The 19,173-nt window shown below is 44.4% G+C and overlaps 1 protein-coding gene across 2 annotated transcripts in view; it reads right to left on the bottom strand.

Moving 5' to 3' along the window:
* Mgat4a (alpha-1,3-mannosyl-glycoprotein 4-beta-N-acetylglucosaminyltransferase A) overlaps nucleotides 1–19,173 on the bottom strand; it is a 91,388-nt gene that overhangs the window by 69,038 nt on the left and 3,177 nt on the right. Inside the window, exon 2 of one of the 2 annotated variants that reach the window (XM_027386832.2) lies at nucleotides 17,320–17,655. In XM_027386832.2, coding sequence (XP_027242633.1) covers nucleotides 17,320–17,413 — 94 coding nt within the window. In that variant the 5' untranslated portion in view covers nucleotides 17,414–17,655. Of the gene's footprint in view, nucleotides 1–17,319; nucleotides 18,016–19,173 lie in introns of those variants that run through there. The other variant, XM_027386833.2, reaches the window with a different exon arrangement.

Below are 19,173 nucleotides of genomic sequence, written 5' to 3'. Positions count from 1 at the left end.
CCAAAAATGAGTACTTTGTAACTATCTATACACACACACACAGAGATTGCTAGATAGATAATAGAGAGAGAGATGGGTGATGAATATAGATGAGACAGATAATAGAGAAAGAGATGGATGGTAGAGAGATACAGATTAGATAGATTAGATTAGATAGATGATAGATTTTTAAAAGCATTCAACAAACAGCCAACAAGAGTTAAGCTTTCACTGATATCCTATCTAGAACTGTTACACTTACCAGTGGTGCCAGAAGAAAACAAAAAAAGTTGGGGCCATTGAGAACAATAGGAGAAAGAGAGCCGAGAGGTACCATGCACGAACCCTGGGGGAATCTCAATAGAAACGTGACAAAATTTCTACAGAGTCCACAGATCTGCTCTCCATTTTAACAGGGCACAGGTGTCACACAAACAGGGGCAGCCAGGCATCATGGGAACGCTGAGACCTTTAAGGCTGAACCTGGCAAACAGGTAAAACGAGAGGGCCAGGGAACAAATGTTCTAGACATGGTTACATCAAAAGCAAAGGTGGCCTGATGGTGGTGGCGCACGCCTTTAATCCCAGCACTCGAGAGGCAGAGGCAGGCAGATATCTGAGTTGGAGGCCAGCCTGGTCTACAGAGAGAATTCCAGGACTGGCTCCAAAGCTACACAGAGAAACCCTGTCTCGAAAACACAAAACAACAATAACAAAAATAGCAAAGGTGGCCATGACATGGGGTTGGTATTAGATACTCAAGGGTGCTGAGAACTGAGAAGATGAAGATGGGCTCTGCGAGCATTGAGATTGGGAAACCGGGCGGAAGAACAACTGCTCGGCAGCACTCCTCGAAACAGCACTTCTGAGGACCTCGCTCCTGCCTTCGGTTTCCTAGCTTTCCTAACTTGTTAGGCTTCCCTTTCTAGTATAGTGTGCTCAGTCCTACCTGCCATTCGGCCACTTCAACCCCTCCCCCCCCTCCCCGTTTCACCAGTCTTCCAGCATGGGCCTGCCTTCTCAGAGGCTCTGCTTCCAAATATCCCTTCCGCCCACCTCAGTCTCCATCCAACACATTAGCGTGCTTTACTGTCAGTACCCATTTCTACCTGAGAGAACAACTCAGTCTCTTTAGCTCCTCAGCTGTTATTGTGGAAGCCCCTCGTCATCGCCATCTCCACGAGCAGGCTCTGTGACTATAAGGATATCACCTATCTCACTCCACCATCAGGACCCAGTGTCCTAGCACCTAGCACTCTCCGAGTAAAAGCTAGATGAGTAGGGTGAATTAACCAAGCTGGAGAGAGAAAAGGAATGTCAAGAAAAACACCTTACAAATCACGGTGCACCATGCCAACAAACCACTAATGTCCTGTAAGTAAATTTTCCCCCAGACCTGAGCCATTATCACAGTAGTTTCATTAGAGTCATTGTTCAATTACTACACTACAGTTTAGTGGAGTAGCTTCTGGAGACCACAGATGTCACAGTAGCAGCCGAGTTATGGGCAGAGGTGGTGGTGGTGGTGGCAGAGACACAGTTCACACACATACAGAAAGACACTATATCCATAAGGGAGGTGACAGAGGGTCTTTTGCATTCCCACAAGAGCTTGACTTTTAACCCCACTTTCACTTGAGAAAAGTCAGGCTACCTTGATCCCATCAGGGCAGAGAGAGCAGAGTTCATTCTCCTTGAGAAGATCATATAATGCTCAACAAAGCCTGACCTCAGTGCATCAGCTCCCATGCTCTCACCATGGGAAACACTCTCCTGGCATGGGCTTTCAAGGAACAGGGAAGCCCTCCCCAGCCCTGGCCACACTCAGATAAAGTTTTCCATTCAAATAAAGTTGGAGCCTGTGCTTGCTGGGGTTTTGCACTCAGAACCCTTACTGGCCCTGGAAGGTGAGAAGGTTTCTCTTCAGCAATGCTGATCTCTGTAACAATTAACAAAACTGTCTTGTCTTGGCATTCCCTTGTCCAAACAAATTTATTCCTTGAACTCAACCTCTGGGGACATATGCAGAATGCAGTCAATTTTTTTTTTTCCCCCCAGTTTTTCGAGACAGGGTTTCTCTGTGGCTTTGGAGGCTGTCCTGGAACTAGCTCTTGTAGACCAGGCCTCTGCCTCTACCTGCCTCTGCCTCCCGAGTGCTAGGATTAAAGGCATATGCCACCACCACCCGGCACAGTCAAATTCTTGATCAAAAGAACACACAAGTAGCCCCATCCTGCTTCCTGTTAAGAGTCCTTGTTCTCTGAAGCCACATGAACCAAGCCTCAACTATCATCATTTCTCCCAGCATTCTCCTCTTTCGAGATCCCACAGTAAGGAACCCATAATCCCACCATAAACTTTGCTAACAGCATTCAAAGGCTTTTATAGCCCTAAGTTTTTAACTTTCACAGTATTCCCTCAAACTATTCCCAACATTCTTTCTTCAAACTATTCCCAAGGGCCCAAGAATCACAGCAATGGCCCCATATCTCAAGTGCAACTTAGCTGAACTCTTTCTGTTGCTGCGATTAAAAAAGCAAATACTCTAACAAAAGCAACTTAAGGGAGAAAGGGTTCCTTTCTGGTTCTCGGTTCAAGGGTGCAGTTCAACAGCAGGAGCTGGAAGTACGACATCATATTATACCCACAATTAGGAAGCAAAGAAGGCAAGCTGCTAATCAGTTCCCTCTCTCCACTCACACACTCCATCCAGCATCCCAGCCGGGGAACAGTACCACCACCCACATGGTTCTTCCTACATCAGGTAACACCATCGAGATAAATCCCCCACAGGAATACCTAGAGGCCCATCTCCTGAGCGACTCTGGAATCTGTCAGGTTGATCCCATTGTAGAGGAAATAATATCCACTAAAAGTTATCTATAGTCAGGTGAAGGGCATGAACTAACAAAAACCCACTAACAACACTATATGCCAGACACAGCTAAGGGTATCTAAAATGTGAAAATGGCAAATACAATATGGGTGCTAAGTAGACATACGAAAAAAAGGAATGCAGGGTCTGATATTGGGTCTTAAGTGTCACTACCACTCACAGTCAGAAAGCCCAGGTCCGCTCTCTCTGATCTTCTCTATGACTTAGTATGAACAGTGAACAGTATGACAGAGGCTCAAGATGCCACACATTTCATGACATTCCTGACACTCAACGTGAGCCCCTCTGATAAACTGGACAAAGTTACAGATTCCCCAACACACAGACACATACTCCATGGCCTTCGAAGGTTCTGTACCCCCTGGGTACAGACAAGCTTGTAAGCCAAGCCCATAGCATCTCCCCTGGGATGAGATACCAAAGGTGCTTCCGCATGACAATAGGCTTGTGATAAGAGGGAACTTACAAGATTAGTGAGGTTTTCTGCATTTGACAAGCAGATCCCTGGAGTTTGCTGGCCAGTCTAGCCCAGCCGATGGGCTAGAGGTTGCATCAGAGACCCTGTTCTCAAGTAATAAGGCAGAGGCTAGAGAGATGGCTCAGCAGCTGGAAGCACAGACTGTCCTTCTAGAAGAACCAAGTTCAGTTGCTGGAACAAGTCAGGTGGTTCATACCTGCCTGTAGTTCCAGCTCTAGGGAATCCAACGCCCTCTTCTGGCCCCCATGGGCACTGCACTTGTGTGCACATACCCAAACGTTGGCACCCATTCATACACACAATTAAAGTTATATAAGAAATAGGAGCGAACAAAGGTAGAAGAAAACAATTGATACTGGCCTCTGATCTCAACAAGAATGCAAAAATGTTCCCCCCCCATACACACACGTACAGACACACTGATAAGAAAAAACAGAAGGTTTGAGGTCTACCTGTAGGATTAAAGAGGAAAATTCAAACTATGAAGTGTCAACAGAAACACGAACTCTTACACACAAACCCAAAGTTCCCCAGCTTAACTCCCTCCAAAGGAAAGAACATCACAAAGGGGAAGTCAAGCCCAGCCATCTAGCTGTGGCCTGGGACAATTCCTGCAACATTCAACTCTTCTTTGTATACAAATTTTCTTAGGGGCGGGAGCTGGGGGAAAGTTACTTTGAAATAGCAACCAAGAAGGTGGCAGAAACTTCTTTACACAGAGGCATGCCAGTACAAAGTGAGTTCAGGTGACAGACAGCTGGCCACTTGCAGCTTGCCACCCTGTGGGGAAGAAGAAAACAAGTTGCTGAAGCCACCTGGCTTTTTCAGTCCTCTGTATCACACACTCCAGGAGACCTGTAAAACCTCAGTCACCTGACAGCTCTTCATGGAGCTCTGGGGCTCATCAAGGATGCAGAACAAGCCTTCAGGGTGAGACAACCTCATCTTAAACATGGGGAGAGCAAAGAAAAGTGTGGCTGGCTAAACAGAAGCCTGTCAAGGACCCCTCGGGAGGACAACACTGCGTCCCATCGCTAAGTCTCATGATCTGCCAGATAACTCCTACAGAAGAGCCAGGGCTCCTCTTCCAGTACACCGGAGCCCACACCTTCTGGTAGGAAAACAGCAGTGGGACAGCCTGGAAGCTGAGAAACAGGATCAGTAGGCTCAGGTATTTTCAAGGACACCTGGTCAGACATTAAAAACACACCGAAAACAGCCTAGGAGTACCATCAGTGGCCAAGCTGCTTTGTTAAATTTGAATAAAAGGATTATCCATATACCTGAGTACTTCTTTCCTCTAACGAGCATATAAAAAATAAGCTTATAAATACAGATATGAACCTGAATCTATTTGTGAATATAAAAAATGGGAAGAAACAGGAAACTGTGCAAGCCCAGTTTTGGAATGAAGAAATATAAGAAGAACAAGGAAACGAAGACGAGTGCAGAGTTCACACAAATAAACTAGGTTTAAAAAAGAATGCCCTTGGGTGCTACCCAGTTCTGTAGGTGGAGTGCTTGCCTTATGCACATGAGGGCCTGGCTTGATTCCCAACACCATATAAACCTGGTGTAGAGGTATACACCTGTGATCCTAGCCTCAAGTGGTGGAAGCCGAAGGATCTAAATTCAAAGGTCATCTCTTGATTACACAACAAGTCTCAGGCCAGCCTGGGTGCATAAGAGCCTGTCTTAAAGAAAAAGAATCTACCAGTGTCTAGGCTACAATGGTGGAGATCCCCTTATCTCAGAAGAGAATTCTAGGCAGCTTCCTAATGAAAAGAGTCTCACAGAAAGAGTGTGAAGTCTGCAGTGTCTTTTTTGGTCAAGGGAGTGGAGGCAAGAGGAGAAAGCAGCCTATTTCCAAGGGGGAAAAAACCAGCATGGGCTGGGCAGTGGTGGCACACATCTTTAATCCCAGCACTCGGGAGGCAGGTGGATCTCCGTGTGTTTGAAGCCAGCCTGGTCTACAGAGCGAGTTCCAGAACAGCCAGGGCTACACAGAGAAACTGTGTGTGTGTGTGTGTGTGTGTGTGTGTGTGTGTGTGTGTGTGTGTGTGTGTGTGTGTGTGGCGGGAATCAGCATGGAACAAACTAAAACTTCTATGTGCAGTGTGTACCACAGGATGCAGATGCCTAGTAAAAAAAAAAAAAAAAAAAAAAAAAAAAGAAAAAAAAAAAAAGCACTGGTGTCAGCTTCCATCTTAGTTGGGGTTTTTATTGCTGTGAAGAGACACCATGACCATGGCTACACTTACAAGGAAAACATTCCAGTCTATTATATTCATAACGGGGAGCAGGCAAACACGGTGCTGGAGCAGAGAGGACTACCATCTTGCAGTCAACAGGTAGTCGACTGACTATTACACTGAGGGAAGCTTGAGCAAAAGAGACATGCCCCCAATGCCTCTCCCTACACTCTATCTCTTAAAGTGTCCACTAGCCATCAACAGTGCCAAGCTGTGAACACTCAGGTCTTTAAGGACTTTAAAGAGTCAAATTACAGTGTGACCCAACCTGATAGGTGAAAATTATGAGAGGGGTAGTAAATAAGTCTCTGCCTCCAAAGCACTCCCTCAGTGAATCCCCAACCCTGTTGGGGAGGGCCTGGTGATCTCAGAGACATTCCCCTTTTGTTACCTGCCTATTATCCCCCAAAAAGTATAAAAATAATAGTTAATAGTCAAACCTTAGGAAAGTTAGGAAACAGAAGAAGGGGCTAGAGAGATAACTCAGCAGTTAAGAGCACTCACTGCTCTTCCAGAGGACCCAGGTTCAATTCCCACCGCCCACAAGGTGGTCTGTGACTCCTGTCCTGGGACAGGATGCGCACTCTCTCTCTCTCTCTCTCTCTCTCTCTCTCTCTCTCTCTCTCTCTCACACACACACACACACACACACACACACACACACACACACACACACACACACACACACACACACACACACACACACGAGACAGACAGACAGACAGACAGACAGAGTGTGTCTCTGAGTCAAGAGACCGAACAGGAAGTAAAATGTAGGCCAGATCAGATAATGACACTTGAAGTCACAAACTCCTCAAGGGCCACCAGACCTCCTCCTACACTGCCATCACACCTGCTCTCAGAGCTAAGAAAAGCTTCTAGTCCCTGTGATCTCCCATCTACCCAGGCCATTTCCTACTCTTACCTATTCTTTGTGTAGTTGTGTAGTGGGTACTCTGCTGCCAGCCAGTCTTCTGCCATATGTACACACACTGGTTCAATCCAGCATCTCTACATGGTAGTGAGACTTCCCTCTTACTTCTATCTCTATTCAGAACAACTCAGAGGCCATGTCTAGTAAGAAGCCTTTCCAGACTCATGGGAAGGAGCTGTGTGTACCCCCAAGCTATCAGAGTCACCCAGCCACAGGCCTAAGCATGTGTGAGTGAACAGCTGCCTTCCAACACTCATCCTTCAGTCTTGTCTCTGGGTTTCCCTTCAGGGGTCAGACTCTGTTTTCCTCTTGTGTGCCTTCTCCTCACTGAGTGTAAGAGCAGACAGCATTCTGCAAACATGGGAAAAGCAGGCAGGAATGCTAAATACAGACTGCATTAAGAAATAAAACTGGTGTGGTGACACATGCCTTTAATCCCAGCACTTGGAAAAGTAGAGGCAGGAGGATCTCACTGAGTTCGAGGCCAGCCTGGTCTACAAAGGGAATTCCAGGACAGTCAGGACTGTAACAAAGAAACCCTATCTTGAAAAACAAGTAAAAGAGAGAGGGGGGATGAGAGGGGGAGGAAGGAAGGAAGGAAGGAAGGAAGGAAGGAAGGAAGGAAGGAAGGAAGGAAGGAAACCAATACCTGGTTCCTTCTGAGGACCATGAAAAACCTCTAGCAATTTCCAGGTAAAATGTCCAAAGACTTGTTACCAAAGACAGGGAAAGCCATAACACTTGCCTTGGGCTAATACAATGTACCTAGCTGTTCATGTGGGAGTCTGGCCAAAACTTTATTTCCTCTGCCTAATCAGGAAAAGTCCTCAGACAAGGGCAAAGGAAGGCACAGTGTTAAATAATTGCCCAAGTCTATACCAAAGTGTCCAGTATCAGAGTTAACTTTATGGTGCAGAAAACTGTGCTCTGGGGTCAACTTGATGGCTTAATGGGTAAAGACTTGCACCAACAAACCTACCAATCTCAGTTTCCAGAACCCACATGCAGGAAGGAGAGCCAAATCCAACAAGTTGTCCCCGACCTCCACATGTGCATCCTACACACACACACACACACACACACACACACACACACACACACACACATTGTCGATAATGGTAGATGATACTAAGGGAGAGTAGAAAGGAACTCTGTGGACTGGGTTTATTTATAAATGTATTGTAAATATAAAATCATTTAGTGCTAAAAAATGTTTTAAAGCAAGTTGCTTATTGTTTAACTTACTTTCTCTACTGCATTTCCCTTCCTACCCCTGCCCCCCCCACCCCTTACAGCAGAGTGGGAATTTGTCTGACATGCTCACCAATGAGTCCCGGATCCCGACAGTGCCCAGCATAGAAAAGACCCACATCAGACCTAAACAGAATCAGATCAATGGTGTACTACAAATCTTAGGTTTGCCTTCAGTTTTTCCTTTTATCTTGCTCAACTTTCTTTATAAAGGAAAAGGAAAATCTAGGGGCTGGGAAGATAGCTCAGTCAGTAAAGCACTTACTTGTCTTGGGAACACAAGGACCAGAGTCTAATCTCCAGGTCTGCACTGGGGATGCAAAGAGAGAGAAACCATGGGGTCCCTAGCCTATTAGCCAAGCTCCAGGCCATGCAGAGACTGTCTCAAAAAAAAAAAAGGGGGGGGGACCAGTTTCCAAGTTACAATACCTGACATTAGCCTCTGACCTGCATGCGCACACGCGAGCACGCACACACACACTTGCACATACATAAACATGCATAGACACACATAGGATAAAACTTTGAGGCGCTAGAAAAATGGCTGAGGTTCAGCTCACTTGCCACTCTTTTTTTTTTTTTTTTTTCTTGGTTTTTTCGAGACAGGGTTTCTCTATGTAGCTTTGGAGCCTATTCTGGCACTCTCTCTGGAGACCAGGCTGGCCTCGAACTCAGAGAGATCCGCCTGCCTCTGCCTCCCGAGTGCTGGGATTAAAGGCGTGCGCCACCAACGCCCAGCCACTTGCCACTCTTATATGTTTGGTTGTGAGACTAGCCTTTAACTGCTGAGCCAACTCTCCAACCTGATCACTTGCCACTCTTATGGAGACTCCGAGTTCAGTTCCCAGCCACAACACTGGGAACAGTGTTCTGTTCCTCACATCTGCCTGTGGCTCCAGGGGATGTGACATTCTCTTCGGTCCTCCAGAGACAATGCACTCACCTGACATTCTCATACACTGACACATGCGCACAGACACATAAATTAAGCCTTAAGACAAACTTTGGCAGAGCGGTGGTGGTACACACCTTTAATCCCAGCACTCAGGAGGCAGAGGCAAGCAGATATCTGTGAGTTCAGACTGATCTACAAGAGCTAGTTCTAGGACAGCCTCCAAGGCCATAGAGAAACCCTGTCACAAACAAACAACCAAAAAAAAAAAACAAAAAACAAAAAAACAAAAAAACAAAAAACAAAAAAAAAAACTTGACTGTTTTTGTTTACAAGTAAGTGGATAGCTTTGATGTTCACAATGTGTGTTCCCCAACATCTGTCACTATAAGGCTGTCTTCTCCTGGGCTTGATGGGAGTTCACAAGAGAAAGCTGAAGCAACAGGCAGCTAGATCTCTCAAGGTCAAATAGCCCACACTGACCTCAGAAACGACTTTTATCAGAGGAACCACAATTTGATTCCTCCAGAGCTGGATGTATGCTCCAGGGCACTGCTGTAAACAATAAAGCCAGCAACATGGAAGAGGCCCTAGAGAAACAATGTATAGCAGAGTGACAGGCAGAGCTACAGTATTGTCTCCTAGAGGAATAACAGTAGATGTGGCACTACAGAGGGAAGGGGCAAGACCTTAATAACAGAGGCCAGCCAATCATGTCAGCAGCTCCTTGAAGGTGGGAAAACCAGCCCCCAAAACTGCTAAAATACGGTCATCTAAAATGTCTAGTAGCCATCAAGAATAAAAAAAAAAAAAAAAGAGGCAGACAAAGAAACAGGAAAGGCCCATGCATCCGAAAGAAATCAAGTAACAGAAACTGCCTGTGAGTGCAACCAGATGAGAGGTTGCAGGTTTGCTCTGACTTAAAGAAATAAAGGGGCTGGGCGTTGGTGGGGCACATCTTTAATCCCAGCACTCGGGAGGCAGAGACAGGCAGATCTCTGTGAGTTCGAGGCCAGCCTGGTCTCCAGAGCGAGTGACAGGATAGGCTCCAAAGCTGCACAGAGAAACCCTGTCTTGAAAAGAAAGAAAGGGAACTGGAGAGGCAGCTCAGCAGTTAGGAGCACTGGCTGCTCTTCCAGGGGGCCTAAATTTCATTCCCAGCACTCACATGGCAGCTCACAACCATCTGGAACTGCAGCTCCAGGAAATCCAACACTCTCGACTGTCCCACAAAACTCCAGAAAAGCATGTGCTGCACAGACTGTACATGCAGCCAAAACATGCATACACATAAAATCCACCTAATGACATTGTGAACATCTTTAATCCCAACACCCAGGAGGCAGGAACAGACAGAACTTGAGTTCAAGGCTATATGGGGAGTTCCAGGGCAGCCAGAGCTACAAAAACAACACCGTGGTAAATATTAAATTCCATTAGAAAGTGAGAAATTTAAGACCAAAACTAGAGCTGAAAGCACAAGTAAAAAAAAAAAAAAAAAAAAAAAAAAAAAAAAAAAAATCACCAGAGCGCCTCAAGTTGAGCCATTTTATGTAACAACTTGGCTAGGTTAAGGGATGCCCAGGAAGCTGAGAAAACATTCTTTCTGGTGTGTCCATCTGTTTCTGGAGGAAGATTAGCTTGTGAACTGGAAAACTGAGGAGCCCAGCATCTGGACCTATGTGGTTGGACACTGCCCAATATGTTGATCTCTTTGGGTGGAGAAGCGAAAAGGGTAAAGAAAGGGTAAATGTGTTGCTTTCTAAGCAAGAATATTCTGCCTCTGGATTCTGATCTTTGTTCTTGGGCCTTCAGACCTGGGCAGAGATGGGAGCTTACACACCTTCAGCTCATCTTAATCCTTGGGTATTTGGACTCAGACTAAATTCTATCATCAGTTGCCTGATTCCAAAGATTTGCAGCTGTCTTGTGGGACTTCCTGCCCTAATCCCAGGAGCTGATTCTTATAATAAATCTCTCTAGGCTACAGTTTGGATCTTAAGTATCCCCTGAAGGTGTACACAGTAAAACTTGTCCCCAGCATGTGGCACCATTGGGAACTGGTGGGCCTTTAGGAGGTAGTGTCTATAGAGAGAAGACTCGGTCGATGCCCTTCCCTTCTTTGTTTGGAGGGGGGCGTTTAGTGGTCTTGTTTGCTTGTTTTGATTTTTTGAGACAGTGTCTTGCTGTGCAGTCCAGTGTGGCCTTGAACTCACAGGGACCCCCCTGCTTCAATGCCTCTAAAGCTGGGACTATGGGCACGCAGCATCATGTTTCTGTCTGTTCCACCGTCATGGGCAACAGGTCAAAAATGACCATGAACCCCAAACTCTGAAACCATGAATTATTATAAGTTCACTTTCTCAGGCATTTTCTCAGAGACAGAAAGCTGACTAGCACATCTCATATGTACAATAAAAGAGGAAAAAATTCACTAGAGAGTTTTGGAATGGGGATATGTACATATATGTACATTTACTACATAAACAGTTTCTATAGAGAAGCCCAATACAATAGCAGACATGAGCTAGTAGGATAAAGAATTACCAAAACTTGCCAGGCAGTGATGGCGCATGCCTTTATTCCTAGCACTGGAGAGGCAGGGTGAGAAGGCAGGTGGATCTCTGGGAGTTCAAGGCCAGCCTGGACTACAAAGTGAGTTCCAGTACAGCCAGGGCTGTTACACAGAAACCCTGTCTTGAAAAACCAAAATAATAATAATAATAAGCAAAGCCTAAGCTAAATCAACAGAACTGATGTAAGTTCAACAACAATGAATAGAACTAAGAATGGGGAACCCCAAGTGTCACACTGTGGTACATGTAATGGGATCATGAGAAGAGGAGGAAAAAAAAAAAAAGGGAAAAAAATACTTGAACAAATCAAAGCTGAATACTTACTAAAAACTATTGAAAAATAAATAACCTAAGTATCCAGGGAGCTCAAACAAACAAAACCTCCAAGCAGGTTAAATACAAACTCCAATCTATACCATGTGAAAATGACAGAAAATTAAACAAACAAACAAACAAAAAAACCACCTAGGGAGTCATTAGAGGAAATGACACATCACCGTGAGGGTCTCCGATAGGATCAACAGCCAGCTTCCTTGGCTGGAATAACAAGACAGAAGGCACTCAAACCAACACAAAAAGCCATGGGCTGAGCTGGGTGTTGGTGGCGCACGCCTTTAATCCCAGCACTAGGGAGGCAGAGATAGGTGGATCTCTGTGAGTTCATGGCCAGCCTGGTCTCCAGAGCGAGTGCCAGGATAGGCTCCAAAGCTACACAGAGCAACCCTGTCTGGGGGGGGGGGGCGGGGGGGGGAGGAGCCATGGGCTGGAGAAATGGCTCAGAGCTTAAAAGCATTTGCTGCTCTTGCTAAGGACCTACATTTGGCTCCTGGCACCAACATGGCAACTCACCAATGTCTGTAACCCGATTTCAGAGGCGCTGGCACCCTCTCTTCTGGCCTCAGGCACCAGACAAACACATGGTACACATACATAAATTCAGGCAAACACTCACACACATAAAATGAAAATAAGTGAATAAACAAAGTGTGTATACTCTTGCAAAGTACTTAAATTCAGTTCCCAACACCCAGGTCAGGCTGCTCACAACCACCTGCAACTCCAATTCCAGGGATCTGATGTCCTCTTCTAGTCTCTGTGGGCACCCACACTTGAGGACACAAACCCACACACAGACACACACACATACACTTGTTAACTTCAAATATATATTGTTTAAAAATGAAAGTCAAGTAAAAATACTCCAAAATAAACAAAAACCAAATCCACTACTAGCCAACCCACCTCACAAGAAATGGCGAAGGATATCCTCCAGTCTGACAAAGGTGGCCTCAAAAGAGAACTCAACCCGAAAGGAGCACTAGAGTAATTATGCAACTATAACAGACACTATAAATCTACTGTTTCTCTTTTTTTATTAACTGATTTTAACTTAACTATATAAAAATAATAGACAGACGTAATGTATCGCTGAGTCTCTAAGATTGGGAAAGCCGTGAATAATTGCCAACAACAGCACAGGGGAGGTGAGTGGTAATAAAACTTCCACAGGCCAAGGAAGTAAAGACAGATGGCAAAAATGTAATTACAACAATGCACAATGGCAGACGTGAGATCATCATTACAGCACGTTGTTGAGTTTGGAGCATTAATAGATATGTAAATGTGTGTAACAGTAACAGCAGGAGAAAGGGGTAAAGGAAACAGAGGTACCGAGGAGCAGCATTTCTTCATTGTAATTGTGTACATGTGAGCACATGTTGGAGGAAGGGCACATGTGTGGAGCTAGTTCTCTCCTCCCACCTCTATCTGGGCTCCAGGGATTGAATTCAGCCCACCAGGCTTGTGTGGCAAGGCCTTTTTACCCGCTGAGCCATTTGAGCGCCCAAGGAGTAACATTTCTATATGGGATTAGAATTAAGATAATTAAGTCTAAAGCTGATTTTGATAAGCTAAAAAAACTAAAAATAACATTAAAAATTAATTTTAAATTCTACATTAGAATCTAACAGCCAGGCAGTGGTGACACAGAGCCAGGGTTACACAGAGAAAAACAAATTTGAGAAAAGTAGAGGGAAAAGACGACATGAAATACGAAAAACACAACAATAGAATAAATCTAACTACATCAACAATAACATTAGAAATGAATGGACCAACAAATCAATTAAAAAGTGATTGAAATGAAGGAAAAAAGATCTAATCACATTCTGTCTTCAGGAGACCTACTGTAGCTTCAAAGTCACACCCAGATAAATAAAACAATGAAATAATAATGTATAATGGTGACTAGGAGGCAGTGACAAGTGAATCTCTGAGTCTGAGGCCAGCCTGGTCCACAGAGCAAGTTCTAGGACAGCCAGGGCCACACAGAGAAACCACATCTTGAAAATAAATAAAAGAATGAATAATGATTCAGCCACTTTGACAGTGGACATTCCTATAAAGAAACATCACTAGATATAGGTAGGATGGCTCAGTGAGTAAGGTGTTTGCTCTGTAAGCCTGGGGACCTGAGTTTGGATCCCCAAACCCACATAAAAGTCAGGCATTGTAATAGTGCCTTTAACACCAACATTGGAGGTGAATGGATCCTTGAGACTTGCTGGCCAACCAGACGAGCCAAAACAGGGTCTGTGAAGGACCCTGACTCAAAAAATAGGTAGAGAGTACCGGCTTAGTAGTTAAGAGTATTAGAGCATTACTGCACATCCAGAGACTCAGAATCACATTCCTAACACCCATGTGAGGGGGCTCACAGTCACCTGTAACTCCAGCTTCCAAGGAGCCAACAGCCTCTTCCAGCCTTAAGAGGCACCTGCAAGCATGTGCACATATACCCACAGAGACACATAAATAAAAATAAATTTTAAAAAAAAGGTGGAGATTAGTGGCTGAAGATACAGACATCGACCTCTGCCCTATACACGCACCTGCACACATAGGTGTGTACAACACACACACACACACACACACACACACACACACACACACACACACAGACAAACACCATTCATCTGAAAAAAAAAAAAATGAAGGGTTGATCTATGCCACATCACTGTTGGCCCTTGAAAGCATGCTAATTTGAAAAAGGACAGTCACAAAAGACTATACATTACACAATTCCATTGTGCAGAAGTTCTGATAAGGGAAATCTGTAGACAGAAAGGAAGTAGATGAGTGATAGCCTAGGGTAGGGAAGAGAGGTCCAGTGACAACAGCTAAAGGGTACAGAACCCATGGCCTCGTGCATATTGGGCAAATCCTCCATCACTCAGCACCCCACCCCAGCAGAGTAATGGATGTACCTACGTATCTGTATGTAGACAACCCCCCTTAGAAAATGAATTGTTTGTAAATACTTTCAGTGGATGAATTGTTTAACATGTAAACTATAACTCAATAAGGCTGTTTTAAATTTTTCCACATTCATTCTTGCTGAAGCAACCATATTAGCAGACAACGTGTGTCAGAGTTGTGATGAGCATGTGTCCTGAGTCAGGCGTGTGGACACAGATTCATCCCCATGCAGGGATGTGTGAGGCTTACTTGGTTTTCCTGTCTCTGTACTGTGTTTGACCGTGAAGAAAGTTGAATGGCATCCTATTCACACCAGCACGTCACACACTGAACTGTTCTGGTCCCATTCTCCCAATACCTGCCTACAACTTTCCCAGCCTGACCATTCCATGTACCTGGAATTCTCTCTCATTTTTATGTGGGAATCCAGTATGCCCTGATGAACTGGCTCCCTGCCCTGAATCCCAGCTTCCTCAACCTATGTCAATTTCATGGGCTAGCTAGCTCTGATTCTTCCAAGTAGTGAACACAGACTACACCAAACTTAAGATGTACACTGTGGCTGGGCAGTGGTGGCGCATGCCTTTAATTGCATCACTTGGGAGGCAGAGGCAGGTGGATTTCTGTGAGTTTGAGACCAGCCTGGTCTACAAGAGCTAGTTCCAGGACAGGTTCCAAAGCTACACAGAGAAACCTGTCTTGAAAAAAAAAAATGTACACTATGTTTTCCAATGCCAGCTTGAGCCAACCTCGGAACCCCATGTGCCTGTCAAAAATAAGCAGCTCCTAATTACAGAGCATGCATGCTCTATTCTCTTTCAGGTCTGCACCTGATATGCCCCACTTCCTGGCCTGGCTTTTAACATTCTACCTACTCTATAGGGCACCATGGAGAATCATGAGCCTCTGCTCCCACTCTCCTGGGGAGTGGACCTACAGCTACGAACATCAACCCCAATCGACTCTACTACAGAATGAATGCATGGCCTTGACAAGTGTCACAAGCACTCTGCCTTGATTTCTCCAACTACAGAACAGAGACAGCAACGTTCCTGGGAATGATGAGGATTAAGTGACTAATAGACCTGCAACAGGACAAGCACCATTATTGCTTCTGTCTCCATTAGCTGACAATTCCATCATTTGTTGACATTCATCTTTCCTGCCAGTCTCTGCTCAGTGTCTCTCTTCATTTTCATGGCTTGTAATAGAGCGCTAGGCACAGGACAGGTATATGTAGGGGACCGTACATACTGAAGTATGTAAGGACATGCATTCCTTCAGCAAGAGTGAAGGGAAAAATATGCTTCAGTTAGTCCAGTAGTGTTAAAGATTTTAGAAATAATGCATTCAAAACAAAAAACAGAGAACGTGGTTCCTGGAAATACAAAATGGAATAGGTGGTATTGGGTCAGCCCTGGGAAATCCAGGCTGTCTCACTGACTGAACTCTCTAGAAAGAACCCAACACCCAACAGTTAGAATGGTTACATAAATGATAGCAATCAACACAGGGGATTTTACACAAGCAAACAGAAGGCCTGGGCTGATCCCTGCACCTGAACACAACACAAAGAAGAAAAATGTGGGGAAGACCGCAGAGCCCTTCAGAGAGAAAACAGTCAAGAGAACTGACTGCACACAGTACTGCATGGCGAAGGTGCCTCTACCTACCCAGTTCCTCTCCAAGCTAAAGATAATCATATAATCATAAATTATAATTGATGCAGCTTTAAAAAAAGAAAAACACACTAGTAATGCTGCTAATGCCTTTACCTAAGAAACGAGATCAAAAGCAGAGATTCTAAAACAAGACACAGTGGGAAGAGCTGAGTTTCTGTATTACTCAAACTCTCTGAATAGGTAAGTTTCCTGATAAGAAAAGAAAAAACCCAAGTATTTTTGTTATGGTCAATTTTCTCAACAGTGAGTCCTTTGTTTTATGTCAAGAACAATCATCACTTTGACTCAAGAACCTTCCTAATTAAGTCCTTTCATTAGGTGCAATCAAAAAGACAAGGAAGCCAGAGAACAGATTCAAGGCATGAGGGTGCTTGCCCTCAAACCTAATGACCTGAGTTCAATACCTAGGACCCATGGTGGAAGGATACCAATGTATTTTTTTTTTAATTAAGCTGAAACCTAAAAAGTATACCCAAAGAAGTTGCCCTTTAGCAAATTTTTCACCCATATCTCCCCCTAGTGCCCTCTAAAATAGAAGGCAACTCAGAGAAAAACAGAAAGTAGGAAAAGAATGCCAGCCTTGCCCACAGCATGAAGCATGAGCTTCTCATGTCCATCTACTTATTTGCGCACAAACAGATTCACATAGCTACAAGTCAAATGTGTATAAATGTGTATATCCCCAGAGAGATATGTATCACTAACAAAGGTATATAGATACAGCAGAAAAAATATTAGCCATAAAACGATCTTCTCAATTGTCTTCACAGGTCAGTAAGAATGTCAACAGAAGCTTTCAAATACCCCAGGTGATAAAGACAGCTCTAACAATAAATACAAAGCCACCTCAACACTTCCAATCTTCCTACTATCAAAATCTCTTAAACCAATGACACAAAAGAAGAAAAGAAGAAAAAAATAAACAGCTGGGTGTTGGTGGTGCATGCCAAGGACAGTTTCATTTTTGTAAAAAAAAAAAAAAAAAAAAAAAAAAAAAAAGAAGCCACCAGAAGAATGCAACATGCAGGCTTAGCTATTTCACCAAAGCATTTCCACTCTGCTCACCATTTTGGCACAGACCACGCTGTTACCCACCATCATTCCAGGGACCTCCTCCTTACCTTTCCCATTTTGCCATGTGGTATACCAGGACAGAGTGAGGAACGAGGTGACAAATGCTAACACAGTGGCTACAGTTCCATTTCGGAGCCTCATCTCATTTCACCATCACACTGGTTCATACGTTGGTGATGACAAGCAAGACCAATCTCTCTCTTCAGCCACAAGTCAACAGAATCCAGAATGCCTGGCTCTAGTCCAAAATCAACGATTGATGAGCAAGGTTCGTTTCAGATGCCAGGCAGAAGGTGTCAGGCAGCAAGCAACACAGTGGATACTGCTAGTCCAGATTGTCTTCGCAGTGTTCACAGGCTGAGGGTGTCTTCTTTTTCTTCTTCCTGTCAGGTAGAGAAGAGAAAGGAAAACTTGCTAAATAATGCAAAGCAGAGGTTTCCTCTTTTATTATTCAGCATTAGAAGCAGACTTTTGTCAAGGCTGAACTGTATCTGTGCAGACCACCCCCATATAAAAACTATTCATTTCTTATAGCAGAATTGTAAGGGTCTTTTCCCTTCAAGGAGAAAAGCTACAAACTGGTTGGTTCTGTCTGTGGGAAAAAAAAAATTATGGTTGCTCATTTAAAGGGAGAAGTTGTAGGGTTGACAGATTCCCAAAGAGACCTCTTAACAACTGAGCCTCGAGGTTCACACACCCCAGTTATTATTCTGCTGCATACTAACAAGTAATGATTACAAAACAAGTAAAACAGAAGAATGCATGACTATAATGATTTGAAAAGTCAAAATACTTGGATCCCAGATCCAGCTCTGGCATTACTTACATGCACTGACCCCCACCCCCTACCCTCTATTCCCACCCCCCCACCAGTCCCCCACTCCCATGCATGTAGTGTGACTCTTTTTATCCATACCTCCAAGTTCCGTCCATGCAATAAAGCAACCGGTACTGACTCCCCCATAATATCATAAATCACAAAACGTTTATAGGTATCAATGCTATTTATCCTCATCTTTTTTTTTTTTTTCGGGGAGGAGGGGGTCCCACAGAGACAGTTTCTCTGTGTAACAGTTCTGGCTGTCCTGGAACTCACTGTGCAGACCAGCTGGCCTCGAACTCAGATTCCCCTGTCTCTGCCTCCCCAGAGTACATATCCTCATCTTAAGTTTTACACAGAAAGCTGCAACTATTTATGCATTCAGAAGAGGTAGCCATCCAGCCCACCCACACTCTCAGCAACAGCCGATCCCATCACATTGCTTTCACTCAGAAATTGGGAAGATCATTACTTATCTAACTAAATTTCTGAAGAACTGAAAAAGAAATGATGTTGTTAAACATTCTTAAGTATAATGCCCGGCACATGATAGGTTTTCAATAAATATCAACTGTATCAAAAAGAGAAACAGGCCAACAAATGCAGCCAGCCACTGTCTGTGCTGTCCACTCTGTGCATAACTGGCCTCATCCCCTAGGGGCATGTCAGGCCATCTGAGGTGTGCATTGATTTCTAGTGTCGTCAACGGAGTAGTACCACAAGATGTTCTTGGTGATACACTAATGACCCTCTAGTGGGGTGAGTTAATGCACCTCCAACAACAACTAAGGAACCCAAGAGACAAATCTCTCAGTAGAAGGGCATGCCTGATTAAAGCAGCCGGTTTGCAGGCAATTCACAAACTACCACCTCAGCTATTTTTCAGCACAGCGAATCACTGGAAATCTCTACTAGCCAAGAAAGACTACAGGGATAAACGACAAAGAATGATGGTGATGATAGCCGCTGTGATTAACTGGCTTCTCCCTTCTTTCTGGGCCCATCACACGACTTAAACCTCCACTAACTCCTTACAGGGCCAGCAATACAAACCCTATTTTACACACAGGGAAGTAAACCA

This window comes from Cricetulus griseus, assembly GCF_003668045.3.
Source record: "Cricetulus griseus strain 17A/GY chromosome 1 unlocalized genomic scaffold, alternate assembly CriGri-PICRH-1.0 chr1_1, whole genome shotgun sequence".
Lineage (NCBI taxonomy): Eukaryota > Metazoa > Chordata > Mammalia > Rodentia > Cricetidae > Cricetulus > Cricetulus griseus.
The sequence above is the reverse complement of the archived record's forward strand: the minus strand, read 5'-3'. Positions and strand labels throughout refer to the sequence as shown.